The sequence below is a fragment of the Microchirus variegatus genome, assembly GCF_963457635.1.
Source record: "Microchirus variegatus genome assembly, chromosome: 6".
NCBI classification, from domain to species: Eukaryota; Metazoa; Chordata; class Actinopteri; order Pleuronectiformes; family Soleidae; genus Microchirus; species Microchirus variegatus.
In genome coordinates, this window is record NC_139807.1 from 7,887,212 (window position 1) to 7,900,378 (window position 13,167).

The 13,167-nt window shown below is 41.3% G+C and overlaps 1 protein-coding gene across 1 annotated transcript in view; it reads right to left on the reverse strand.

Moving 5' to 3' along the window:
- The window catches only part of LOC310929073 (teneurin-3), a gene marked incomplete at both ends in the record, with an annotated part of 158,391 nt that overhangs the window by 93,910 nt on the left and 51,314 nt on the right, over nt 1–13,167 (reverse strand). Inside the window, one exon of the mRNA XM_083891778.1 lies at nt 7,058–7,283. Coding sequence (XP_083747904.1) covers nt 7,058–7,283 — 226 coding nt within the window. The remainder of the gene's footprint in view (nt 1–7,057; nt 7,284–13,167) is intronic.

A 13,167-nucleotide genomic window follows, 5' to 3' on the forward strand; every position in this document is an offset into this window, starting at 1 on the left:
GAGGTGGGAGTGAGGAGGCTGTCCTCACGGTGGGTGAGACATTTTCACACGGTTCAACACATTACATGGTGTTTTACTGAAAAGACGAAGTAGGTGTCCACTCCGCAATACGCGAGCACATGTTTATTTTGCATTAGCATGCTACTACTTTGCAGCCAACTTGGCAAACCCGTTTCCAAAGGTAAGCTAGCGAGGCTACGATTAGCATTAGCGTAACATAACACAAACACTGTGCAACCTCATTAGGCACAACGCAAACGTTTTCATTTTCAATTAGCGTTAGCGTAGCTAGCTGTTGTGACTGTCAGCCACGCCAGTGGAATTCTTCCTACAGACACTGCACTAGTGTACATATTAAAATAAATGGTTAAACAAATAAAGTACTGTGTCTCTGTACGGTGTAACTGATTGAACAACCTCAATGTAGTTAGGAAAATATATAGGGATGCCAAACGTTAGCTATGTACACCAGCTCAAACACTTGTTAGCACATGTCGCTGTGATCAGCCAATCACATGGTGCAAACTTGCTGCATTTAGACATGGTCAGTATGTTCTGCTGCAGTTCAAATAGAGTATCAGAATAGGATAAAAAAAAATATATACAGACATATATATATATATATATACACACATATATGATTTAAGTGACTTTGAACGTGGAATGATTGTTGGTGCTAGACGGGGCCTTCCTGAGTATTTAAGAAACTGCTGAGATACAGGAATTTCCACGCACAACCATCTCTAGGGATTACAGAGAGAACGGTCCGAAAAAGAGAAAATATCCAGCGAGCAGCAGTTCTCTTGTTGATGGCAGAGGTCAGGAGGGAATGGCCAGACTGGTTCGAATTGATAGAAACAGTTACTTAACACGTCAAAGCTTGGAGTAGATGGACTACAGCAGCAGAAAACCGCTCAATTAGGTGTCCTGTACTTAATCAAGTGACCTTTATACATCCGTGTTATTCCATTCCATTTGTTTCCTTCTATTTTGTACAAATGTACAAAGTAAATGTCAGAATGTACCAGTGTCACGTAGACACATTACTGGACTCTAAAGTGATGGTGTTTTAAAATGTTTTTCTAAACAGCAGAATGAAGTTTAAAGAAGAAAATGGTGCCGGACGTGATGGACCAATGTAAACGTCTGCAGCTCTATGCACAGGTAGATCGGCTGTAATTGATCGCAGCCAGTGTGACGCAACAAGGCCACATTACTATGCTAATCCAGTCTGCCCGAGCGATAGCAATGTCGCATGGTAGCTGTGACTGAGCAAGAGGGAGAAGGGAAAGAGACAATCAAGAGAGTGTGAGACTGTGAGGGAAAGCAAAGCAAATGAATGGCGGTGTGTCAGTGTGATCGCGCTGTGTTTGTGTGCACGCCTGTCTGTCCCATTGAGAAGCCTGTAACACAAAAGCAGCAGCCAGCCCGGTCTCACAACGGCGCTTGTCATCAGAATGACATTTGAAAACATCCTCACGGAGGACAAAACACTAAACACCGAGTGGGTGGATTTGTCTACTGCTAAGCTCCAGCTGCAGGGGTTGGGAGAGAGAGCATGCTAGAAACAATGCAAATCGAACCCTCGGAATACGTAATCTGCCTATTAGCTGCTGTTCTGTATTAGCATTAGCATTTCAAGGTGAGAGCAGGAATAATCAGGCCGCTTTTATCTACTGTTGAAAAAAAAAGAAAAAAGGAAAGGACTACAGATGTGGCGAAGCATCTCTGCCACTCGTTTTCACACGTATAGCTGCTGTTGCCATTGCTCTTTCCCAGATCACCACCTGTCCTGTCAACAGGGGGGCCTGCTAACATGTGCTATTCTGGTACAGCTAACGCCGCACACCGGTGACGGTTGCAGGTTTTTGAAACAGCTCATTTCAGGCCCAGTTATTTATACATAAATTCTGCAAACAAATAATTAGAACAAGGATAATTATGCCAAACTGAAATGCTATAATAGTGTTTTTATTTACAGTGTATATGTACAAAATAGAGCTTAGATGGGGCCCAAAAAAATCAGACCCGACCCGAGCCCGTGCACGTTGACTGTAATTACGAGCCCGAGCTCGATTTAAACCCAACATATTTTTAATATGTGAGCCGTAAATGTACACGTATGTCCACGTCCTCCCCACAGCGGGAGCTTGTTGTACCTGGTGCCACAGTCTAATTTACAACAATAACAGAGCCGCTGAGATAATAATAATAATAATAATAATGCATTATATTTAAGGCGCCTTTCAAGACACTCAAGGTGGCCGGAAAGATCCGCATATGTTGCTAATGACGATACACTTCCTGGTTTTTGAATGATGCGTTCATGGCCGCAGGTTTTTACACCTTCACACAATACGACGTTGCTATAACATACCACGCGAACACGACGAGGGAGAAAAAACAGCCCGAGGATAGTGGCGGGAATTATCGGCCCGACCCGGTCCACAGTTTGGGTCGGGCTCGGGCAGAGAATCTAAACTCTCGTACAAAAGAACATCGTCTATATTGCCGACCAAACAACACACTTCCCTCATAAAATTTGCACAGGACTGAGGCAGAAAAGGCTTCGCTGTCGTGTATGTTTCTGCAACGCTATCAATCAAAATCTGGTTCGGCCTTTCAGACAGTTCCTCCAATCATCATCATGCAGAAGTTCAGCGTCCGCAATCCACTGTCGTGGAAGCCCAGCTTCCCTGGAAGTTTGTCCAATCAGCGCCGAGCTCACTGCATTGGGAAAAACCTATTCTGTGCTATGGGAATACGAAAATCACGTAAGACGATCGGTCATCTGTGATAAACAGCTGATTCTAATCGCACACGTGTGATGATATTTCAGTTGCTGCCGCGCTGCCAACGGAGACAAACATGTTGCCATCCTGGGTGCTTAGATTGTTTGAACATGTCATTTATTATATTAAACATATTTGATCAGGATTAGCAAAAGAAAACATCAGCTGTTTTACAAATATGCTTGAGAGAGTTTTTTGGAGTCTGAATCCGAACGAGGCACGAGACTGTTTTCCCTGTAGCTTAACCTTGAGGGGAAATTTGACGGGAACATTTCTCGCTACGAGCAAAATGCGTACTTAACCTGTTGCAGGTTAAAATTGTAATGTTTAATGTGTTTTTTTTATTATTATATGAACTGCTTGGATTACGTCTCACTATATACACCCTGTGTTTATGAAGGATTTTTACGTTCGCTGCCAAAAATCATCTGGAACAGATGCACTTTACGTTGCCAGCGACGGCAACAACAATTTATACAGTATTCTAAAATAAGAGGGAAAATATTGCAGAACTCTGGAATCAAGCTGAAATATGTGCTTGGCGCTAAACATGTTGGCAAAATAAAAGAGAGAAGAGGGAAAAAAAAAGGAAATAAAAATACATCTCGAGGATTACCACTTTGTCTATGTTGGCAGGTAACCCAGTCATTGCTGCATCACTGCTCCTTTCTATTCCAATCAGCTATTTGGATGGCGTCTCACACATGACTAATCAGTCCTCGTGCAATCCCGACACTGTGGCTACAGTACAAAAGAAAAGTTCATCTTTTTTTTTCCCTCCCCTCCGCTGGCGTGAAGCATGACTTTCTGACTCATGATTTACATGCACATCCCACTCTGCAACTGCACACACGCACATGCACACACACGCACGCACAAAGCAAATCCCAGTAGGATTACCTCTGCTATTCTTTTTCACCCGTGAGAACAATTCCAGCACATTTTCCATCAGGAAAAATGTACCGTCTGAGGGACACTGCACCACATGATGACTTTAGAGCCGAGACATAATTTCATTTCACCAAAGGACTCCCTTGACACATGAATCCAATGAGGATTGACAGTACATTTATAACTGCAACGTGTGGCTGGGCAGGCCTTCAAAAGACTCATTGTGAAATGTCTCGTTGAACCTCTCCTGGATCCGAGTGGGGAAAAGAAAACGCTGAAGTGGGCTTGAAAGGACATACATATGTAAAAGCAGACACCTAACGGTATCTGATCCAAGCTGATCCGAGCACTTATAGGACGTATAGCTTGTGCTCTAAAGGCATCAATAATACAAATCACAATCCACACAAACTCATTCAGTCTATTTTACTAAAACATTTAAGCACCAGTCAAGATTAATTACAATGTACATCCAGGGGTCTCATAAGAGATTCATTTCATAAGAAAACGGAATGGAATATTTTTAATTGAAAACATGGCAAAATGCAACAGAAGTGAAGCTGTGTGGTTAATAAGGAAATCCTGAGGGGTTTATGAGAATATTCCACACCCCTTTGAGTGGATCTAAATGTCTGCTCTGCACTGTTGAACAGCAGCGCTCCTTTGTTGAGTCCTTTAAGTGGAGTGGTCTTAGTTAGCGTGAAGCAAAAATTGAAAAATGTAATGTTAAGCAGGATCATGTAGAGAGAAGACTGATTCTTGATTCTCATCCATGGGTCCTTAAATGGTAATGTATTAGAACTGCGGTTCATATAAGCTTAATCAGCAACAGATGACCAGAGGCAATGTCTCTGAAACGCTCGGCCCATATCGACACACACTTTATTCCATTCATAGTCCGAGTCTCTAACTTTTTAAAGCTCGTGTTGCACGGTATTACGTTATTTCCACAGAACACAGTAACGGTTTGGCTTTAAATGCATTGCACATAATTCAAATGTGTCCGCGCAAACTTCTTTTTCATTTCCTTTTACAGGAGGCATAATCGCACTGGAATCAAACGATTAAATCACTTGCCGTTGCAGTATAGTGTTGAATAGTAATTGCGGAGGTTATAATGGCGGGCGACACTTCACTCATTCATCACGGAAGGCCTGGCGTTAGCATTAGGGTCAAATTAGTGGATTTTTGCGCGTTGAAAACCAACACTTTTATGGGAGGACGCACTCACGTAAATTCATATAATTCGTTAGTTTGCTAAAAGCAGCTGATTGAGTGGCCCATTCAAGGAGGTCATAGACACAGAAAATATGCTATCTAAGATTATATATTGTGTTCCAGTCTTGCCTTCTTTTTAAAGACCACCTGCCTTGTGCAGAATTATTTATTCCACGCACACACTGCTAAAATCAGTGTTGATATAGAAGAGAATCACACCTTTTCTGCGCCTAAGGCCACTTGTCTATTGTGTATGCTTTGCCGGGATGACCTCCCCTGAAGGCAGCACAGAAAATACATCCTCAAGCTTCTGCTTATATTTGCTAACCCGGTGCTTTTCTTGACATGTGCAATTATATGGTGAACTGGGTCTTCCCTTTTTGGCCCCGCCGGTTTGTAGCACTTCCCTGTTCCCCCACCCACTGACGAGCACTTGATTTAGAGTCCACCGGGCAGATAGTGATTTATGCCTCACTTGATGATAGGTGTGTACACTTTGTTTTGTCTATGACAGCTCAAGGTCACCGTGCGGTTAGTATTCAATCTCTGTATCTACCAGGGAAAGGAGGGGAAAAAAAACAACAACAACAACTAAAAAAAAACCAATGCAACACATCCAGGCTGATTCCGTCAGATCTTAAGAAGTTGTTACTTCATGCTACCGCAGACGGAATCCACACACTTTACATTCATCCTCAGCTCCGAAGGGGGGTGTACACACCGTGCCAAGGAAATATCAGACTCAAATGCAGTCATCGACTCAAGGCCATTTCTGAGTCAGGGCGCAATGTACTATACACTTCATTTGCCAGGTTATTTTTGAGCTCACTGATTAAGAAAGATGTAACTGATGTTTCAGGAGGAAAACTTGGCAGCGGCTTCTCTCACCACGAGTATCTTGCACAGCATATTTTGATGGAACACACACGGTATGCTTACCAAGATCCTTGTGAAGTTATAGCCGCTCTGGCGTTAACTACACAGCTCTTTGATATGCACAGGGTTCACTCTAATCATGTACTTTCCCATGTGTGTATGTCTATAGCTCTATAGTCTAATTTAGTGAACAGCTCTTAATTGTGGGAGCACAATAACGGAAAAAAAAGAAAAAAGATCAAGCTCAGCAGTAACCACATTAATATGTAGTATGATAATCTACAATGTAGATGCTTTCAAGTTTTGAACCCTGGATGACTTCATTATTCATCCATGTTTGGTAAAAAAAACCCAAAAACATTAATTAAACCATCAGGATTTAAGGTGATTGTTATTATGATTATTCCGTGCTTTTTAAACGCTTTCATGTTTGGCACCTCCCCCGTTGTTACCTTGACAAAAGTGTAGATCTACCACCTGCTAAGAGCGCCAGGTATTCGCGGCGCCACAGAGATATAAATTGTCCATTACAAAGAAAAAAAAAGAAAGAAAATTAAATCAGTTGTTTGAATACAGGTCGATATGTGATGCCTCAAAAAAACACATTAACAATGTTAATGGATCAAATAGACAGTCCAATAAGAATGCTAGAACATGGAGGTGGACTACTTTTTTAAAAATTTGGCATAAATTGATGAGAAAACAATCATATTTAGATTTATTTAAATTATAAATATAGAATCACCTTGATTAACCATTACCCCAGAATAAACCTTTGATATTTACACCAGGAGGAGGGTCAGCTATATATCATTGCTGGAACACTTTTTTTTTTTTTAAATAAAAGGACAAACTAAAAATCTTATGAGTTTTGATGCAAACTGAACACTTGCATGTTTCTGTAACACACATTGAAGGGAAGGTAAGGCAACGTCACCAATAATTGCTGCTAAATTTTACACGCTGTATTATAATATGATTAAAGAGAGCTTTCTATAAGCCTCTCACCGTTTATTCTTTCCCACGAGCTGGGTTATCCATGTCAGTGTGAAAAGAACCTGTAAAATGCTTTGACATTTGACAACTTTTCGGAATCAAAAGTTTCATCCTTGTACTCAACTGAGATTTAATTAAAATTTCAAACAGCAGCTTGCCCTTTAAACTCATCAAAAGGCTCGTTTTTTTTTCTTCCTTTCACATCATTTTGCTTTCTGTGTCAGTGAAGAAACACCTGGACCTGAATTTCCTCGTTTTGTTGTAGGTCATTGTGGGTCACTCACCTGCTCTCCAGGGCCACATTGCTGCCCAGGACCCAGCTGTCCTGCAGCTGGACGCATTCTGCCGTACTCTGCAAGTCGGCCGCCAGGCCGGCTGTGGGCGGTGGGCTCGGGATCCTCTGATTGGCCAGTGAGCTGCGGCTCAAGGACGTGATGGACGGGTGCTGCTTGTGTGGGGGTGGAGCTGGTGGGAGAGGTGGTGGGCCTTGTGGACTGGATAGATGATCACCTAAAGAGAGGCAAAGGTAAACGTGTAAGAATATACGAGAGGTTTTGTTTGGTTCAAAAATCCAAATATATTGTTCTGCAGATTGTATACAACCAAGAGTTAGGAAACCGGATTGCTGAGCAGATGGGTAAGAATAGGCATCTGCCTTGGATGCAAGGCATGACAACATGCACGCACCCACCAGACCCGAAAAAGTAAATACAACCACGAGCAAGACATTAAAATGAGATGCAACCACTGCAAAAAGAAGGGGGAATAAGTGTTGCTTTTATGGCGACGCACATAATAATTGTCGCAAAACGCCAAACGGCTGACAGTTGGGTTCTCTTAAACAGAAGGTCACTTAGAGAGGCAGCTGTTCTTTTATGGGCGCTTAACGCAATGTTTCACGTTTGATTACAGCCAGTGAAGACTCTCAAATAACTAATGACCAGAACATCCATTAGAGCTCTGAGAGAACAGGTTTTCCAATTTCACACAAAGCTGTGTAATTGGCCCCCAGAATGGCATGTGGTGATTATCTATCCATCTTCCCTGTTTAAAAAGGTAAAAATCCACAGTGCTGACAATTCTGATTTGCTCCAATGAGCCCCAAATGGGTATCGTCTTTCTTTCCTCACAGAGGCTTGGAGAGGATTGTGAAACATGGGAGATTTGTCTTTTAGGGAGCTGTTGTTGTTTTTTGCATTGACAGCATGAGCTTTTTTTTCTCAAAGCCCTAAAGGAGTTAAATTCCGACCATATGGACACTGGCTGTCATGGTTTCTGGCGCACGATTTAAATTTCTCTTGCTTAACCTTGCATTAAGACCGTGTGGACTTAAAAGCCATGGTCACTGGTATTTGGCAAAAGAGAACAAAAGAGAATATTTAGTGTTTTGAAAAGAGCCTTTAATGACCATGCGTGTTTCGTCCTTGTCTGTGCGGTTCCACTTTACACTGTGCCCTTCTGTGCATGCAAGAAGATGTTCAGTGCATAAAAATGAGCCTTGAATTTGATTCCGCTAAGCTAGGAGGAAACGTATATGCCATTCACTGCTAGGACATCATTTCCACCGCTTTGGGGTAAAAACCTTTAGGCTACAGCTGAAGATTACATATCTCATTTATTTAAACTGAAATGCATACGAAATATACGGCATACTATAATAAATAATAAATAATAAAACCTGCGCTGCACTTCATAAGTTGAAGTTGTAATACGGAGATTGTATCAATCATTCGCTGTGACTGATTACTCTCAGTGTTTCTTTTTTTTAAAACGTGACATAATGGATCCCACAACATCTGTTTCATCACAACAATGACAGGCAGACGAACAGACAGAGATACTGTTGACACAATACTGTTGACACATGAGGATGCGAACGACGCGGAGCAGATTGAGGCGTTACAAGGGTGCACACTGTCGGTGCAGCAAACCAATCTGAGATTAACTGATTCCCGACTGCAATTACACAGCAGCAGCATGTGGCTATAAATACCATAAAAGCAGAATCACCGGGAGCAAAGGAAGGCTGTTATTTTGTGTCTCGTCTTGTTCTTCTAGACTTTGATCAAACCCAATCAAGACCAATTCACTCATACACCAAAAATGATCAAAAAGTCAGTCCGTCAGACGTCGAACGCATGGACTTCCTCAGATCAGGTGTTACATTTGCATTTGAAAATGATAAGTCTGCCATGACATAGTGATAATGACTACAAGGCATCGTGCACACCTCCTAGGCGGCTAGACTGTGAGCCTTATTAGAAAAGTGCTAAATAGGCTAATAGAAATGTGGATTATCTACCGACACGAGCGGTTTTTACTTCACCTCTGGGCCTTGTTCCACTCTATGAGCCCACAACAGCCACAAGCTCCACTTCACTTCCCAGCAGAAGGATTTTTTCTTTTTCTTTCAAATAATCAGCACACACTCCTACAGAGAATGATATAACTTATTTCCATATTAACTAATGAAACTAGATTTGAAATAAGTGAAGCAGTGTCTTGAAAAAACACACTAAATCCCTCTTTCATAGAACACAAAAAGGCTGCATGTTTATAATTATTCTCCTGCATCGGCGTCATCGTATTATGTTTCTACTTGATGCCTTTAAACAATTAGCCCGACCATTATCCATCACAAACAAAGACACAGGACATATATTGCACCAGCCTGAACCATTCGTCTTCATGTTTTCATATTGATCTAATGGTAAACATCTTGATTGCCCTTGTTTGGATTTGCCACTGCTGCACCGCTCATAACGAGAGCTCGAACGTGCGGTGCAACGACCGACCTCAAACCCATAAAAAGTATATACGTGTTTGGTGCAGGTGAACAATGGGTTGTCGGGGGCTGTCGCAGGCAAGAACAGAGATGAGTCACATAGCGCGTACCCTCTGAAACCACAGCTTTAAGGTCAATTTTGAATTCAATTTCAGCTGAATTAAAGTGTAAAACAGAAATGACTGAACTGTGACTTGGAATGAACCATGTTTTAGGTGAAAGTGCAATACACTAAAATCCTTCCCCACCAAAAAAAAAAAGAAAAAAAAACTTCAAAGGATTTGACATGCAGCAAATCTGACTCCCACAATGAACTGAGGGAACAAAAAAAAAACTCCCTGAACAGAATCAAACTCACAGTTTGCAAATTTTGCACAAAAAAACACACACACACACAAAGCTTATGGATATAAGAACCTAATACTAGAAATGCTGTGTATCGGCTGAAAGGCGTTGACACGACATGGTGAGTCAGGTTTGCTATTGAGAGATGAAGAGGCACTTTAAACAAGAAAAATAATAAGACAATATGCGCCGATGTCAAACATCTCCGAACAATGGAAAGTTTTAGACAAAAGGATTTGAAAAAACTTTGAGAGACAACAGTGTTCAGCAGGCTGTGACCTCAGAGCAACGCGTGGGCTTTTATCTGCAGATCTGAATGGTCAAGAGGAAACACACCAGGTCAGTAAATCTAAGAGGTAGGAACAAGAGCGAGCAATACAGTTAAAACAGAAAAAAAAAAAAAAATGAGCAATACAATTTCAAAAAATCAATATGGAATCTAACAGAGAGCAAGTACAGGAGTGGTGTTGTCATGTTTTCAAGGTAATATGTCAAATATGAACAAGGTTAGAGAGCTGCTACCATTAGTATGACCCCAGTAATTAATATTATTATGGCCACAATAAAACTAATAAAGAAAAAGAGACTGAATAGCCAAGAGCACTTGTTTGTAGAAAACAGAAGGAGGACAAGAACTGAGCCTTGAGGGACACCACACAGGGTCAATGAGGGAGTGGAATCTCAAGAGGAGCAAAGTACAAAAAGTTGTTCCAACTTCAGTCTGAAATCCAAAAGTAAATCTTCATGCAGTCAGCAATAGGTCACACAGAAACTTTAACAAGTGCTGATTCAAGTGCTCGACAAACAGAATGAAAACTGTTCATCAATTGTTTCCAGATCCATCCATCCATCCAATGGAGGGGGTGGTGGTGGTGGTGGTGGTGGTGGTGGTGGGGGGGGGGGGGGGGGGGTGCTGCACCAATCTCAGCTGACACAGGGCGTGATGTGGGTTCACACCCTGGACAGATCGCCAGTCCATCACAGGGTTAGGCCACACATATAGAAACGATCATCTACCCTCATAATCAATTTAGAGTGTCCAATTTACCTGATCCCCATATTGCATGTTTTTGGACTGTGGGAGGAAATTGGAGAACCCTGAGAAAACCACACACACACACACACACACACACACAAGGAGAAAATGCAAACTCCATGCCAGAAAAGCCTGTTTTCTAACCACAAACCTGGGTCTTCTTGCTGCCAATAGATTGCTAACCACTACACCAACCCTGTGGCTCTGGTTTTGAGAGCCCCTTCTCCAAGAACAGTATAAAGACAGACAGTTTGAAGTTACAGCCAAAAAAAAGGGTGTCCAAGGTAGGTTTTTGTAACGTAGCACTTTCACGGCCATCTGTAAAAGGAACCAGAGGCCAGTGAGTCAATAGGAATGTAAAATTACATGAGCGATGATGTAAGACGCCACAGAATCAACATAAGAAGTGGAAGGAATCCGCTTTGAATTGGGACCCAATATCTTCCACCTCATTTACAAAAAACAACAACAAGACAGCTCAAGTTAAGGTTTTAAAAGACTCGGAGGCATCAATTAAAACAGAACTATTTCCCCTTTCATAAAACTTAAGCTCACCTTTTCTTCCATTCTGATGAACACAATGATAAATGCGGTAAGTTGTAGTTTTTAGTCTGAGAACAAAAACATTTTTGCAGCGAGGATGTGCAAAAACAAAAGTGGGCAAAACATGAATTCAAGCTAATATTTGTCTTGATTCTCAGAAGCTTTCATGTGCAGTTCTTTGTGCTCTGCAGAAAGGTTGCTATGCGACAGTTCACCGGTTTCAGCAGGACAGAAATGAAAATATTTAATTCTCACTTGCTTGTTTCGATCTCATACTGTTGACATGTAATGGTACAGAATCCAGCAGCTGGACCAACTTCAGCGTACGCAGAGAAAGTGCAAAGTAACACCGTTGAGAACTGGTATGAAATCTTTTCCTTCACCTTTACATTCCGGCAAAATATACCCACTTAGCTCTAAATATCAGCCACATAATAAAATCACCTCAGCCTTTAAAAATCTTTCAACACAGACAAAAAAAATGTCCTTTGAAATATTCATATCTGAAACCCGACTTTTGAACTTTGAGTGATTAATTATGCAAAATTCAAAGTTTTTTTTTTTTCTTTATCTATCGTCCCCTTTATCTTTGTCATCTCGAGGTCAAGATCTAATGGTGCCATAATTGATTTTTGTTAAATTGGACTTTTCCAAACAAACAAGAAAAGGTTTGACTTTCTCTGTCTGGGTTTCAACATCGCTATCAAACTCTTAATTGCATAAATTGCAGAGTTTAAGCTCAATTAAGTTTTAAAAGCCTGGATTAATGATCTCCATTTCCCCCAAAATAAATAAATAAATATATGTATAGACCCCCTTAAAATGTGACGCCATTTGTTTTTTCAAGCATCTCAATTCCCCCCTGCACACAGGAGATGTTTGTAAGTCTGAATAATGTAACGGCACAGTGGGTTTTCAAATTCTCGACCAACACTGTGAGCATGTGATGCACTACAATCAGTAAATCGTAGATTAGCGCGGCAGCACAGAGTGCTTCCTTTAAGTTGAGCTAAAATGTGCACTTTTTGGGGTTTCTGTGGCACTTTGAATTCGATTATCCACCGAATCACGTGCGCCGGATGGTGTGTGTTTCTGTAAATAAGCCCCGCTAAACAATGCGCCGTTAAGAATGCCTGGCACTCTCTTCCGCCGAGGCACACGGGGAATTAAGATGGCCTTTAAAGTGCAGCCTCAGTGACTGGGAAGGCAGATAAAACAGCTGTGTGGTTTATGGGGCCCTGCTTTGAAATCAGATCAAGACGGATGCCTCCTTTGCATAATTCCTCAACATCAGCTTGTCATCGTCTCCATCAGCAACATGCTTTAAAAGGACCTCTGTGATTAATACTGCATGCCGGCGCTAAAATGACAGACTCATTCCCTTCTTAATGATGCTTGCAATATCTATCAAATGATGCTTTATGACGCCTCTGTGTTTTTGCAGAAACACTTCCAGGAGAAGATGTATGTTCAATGTTTCAGTTGCACTAAGAGGTTCCTCTTTACGAGAGACAAGTGCACTGGGATGTGTAGTATTTGTGGACCAAAAATACCCATGGGTATCTATTAATATGCAATGTCCTGAGAGAACATTATTATTTTTATTTAAATCCAAACATTTGTATATGGATGTTTTTTTTTTTTTTTGACATAAGAGGCTTTCTCTTAAAATTTTAATTACATCT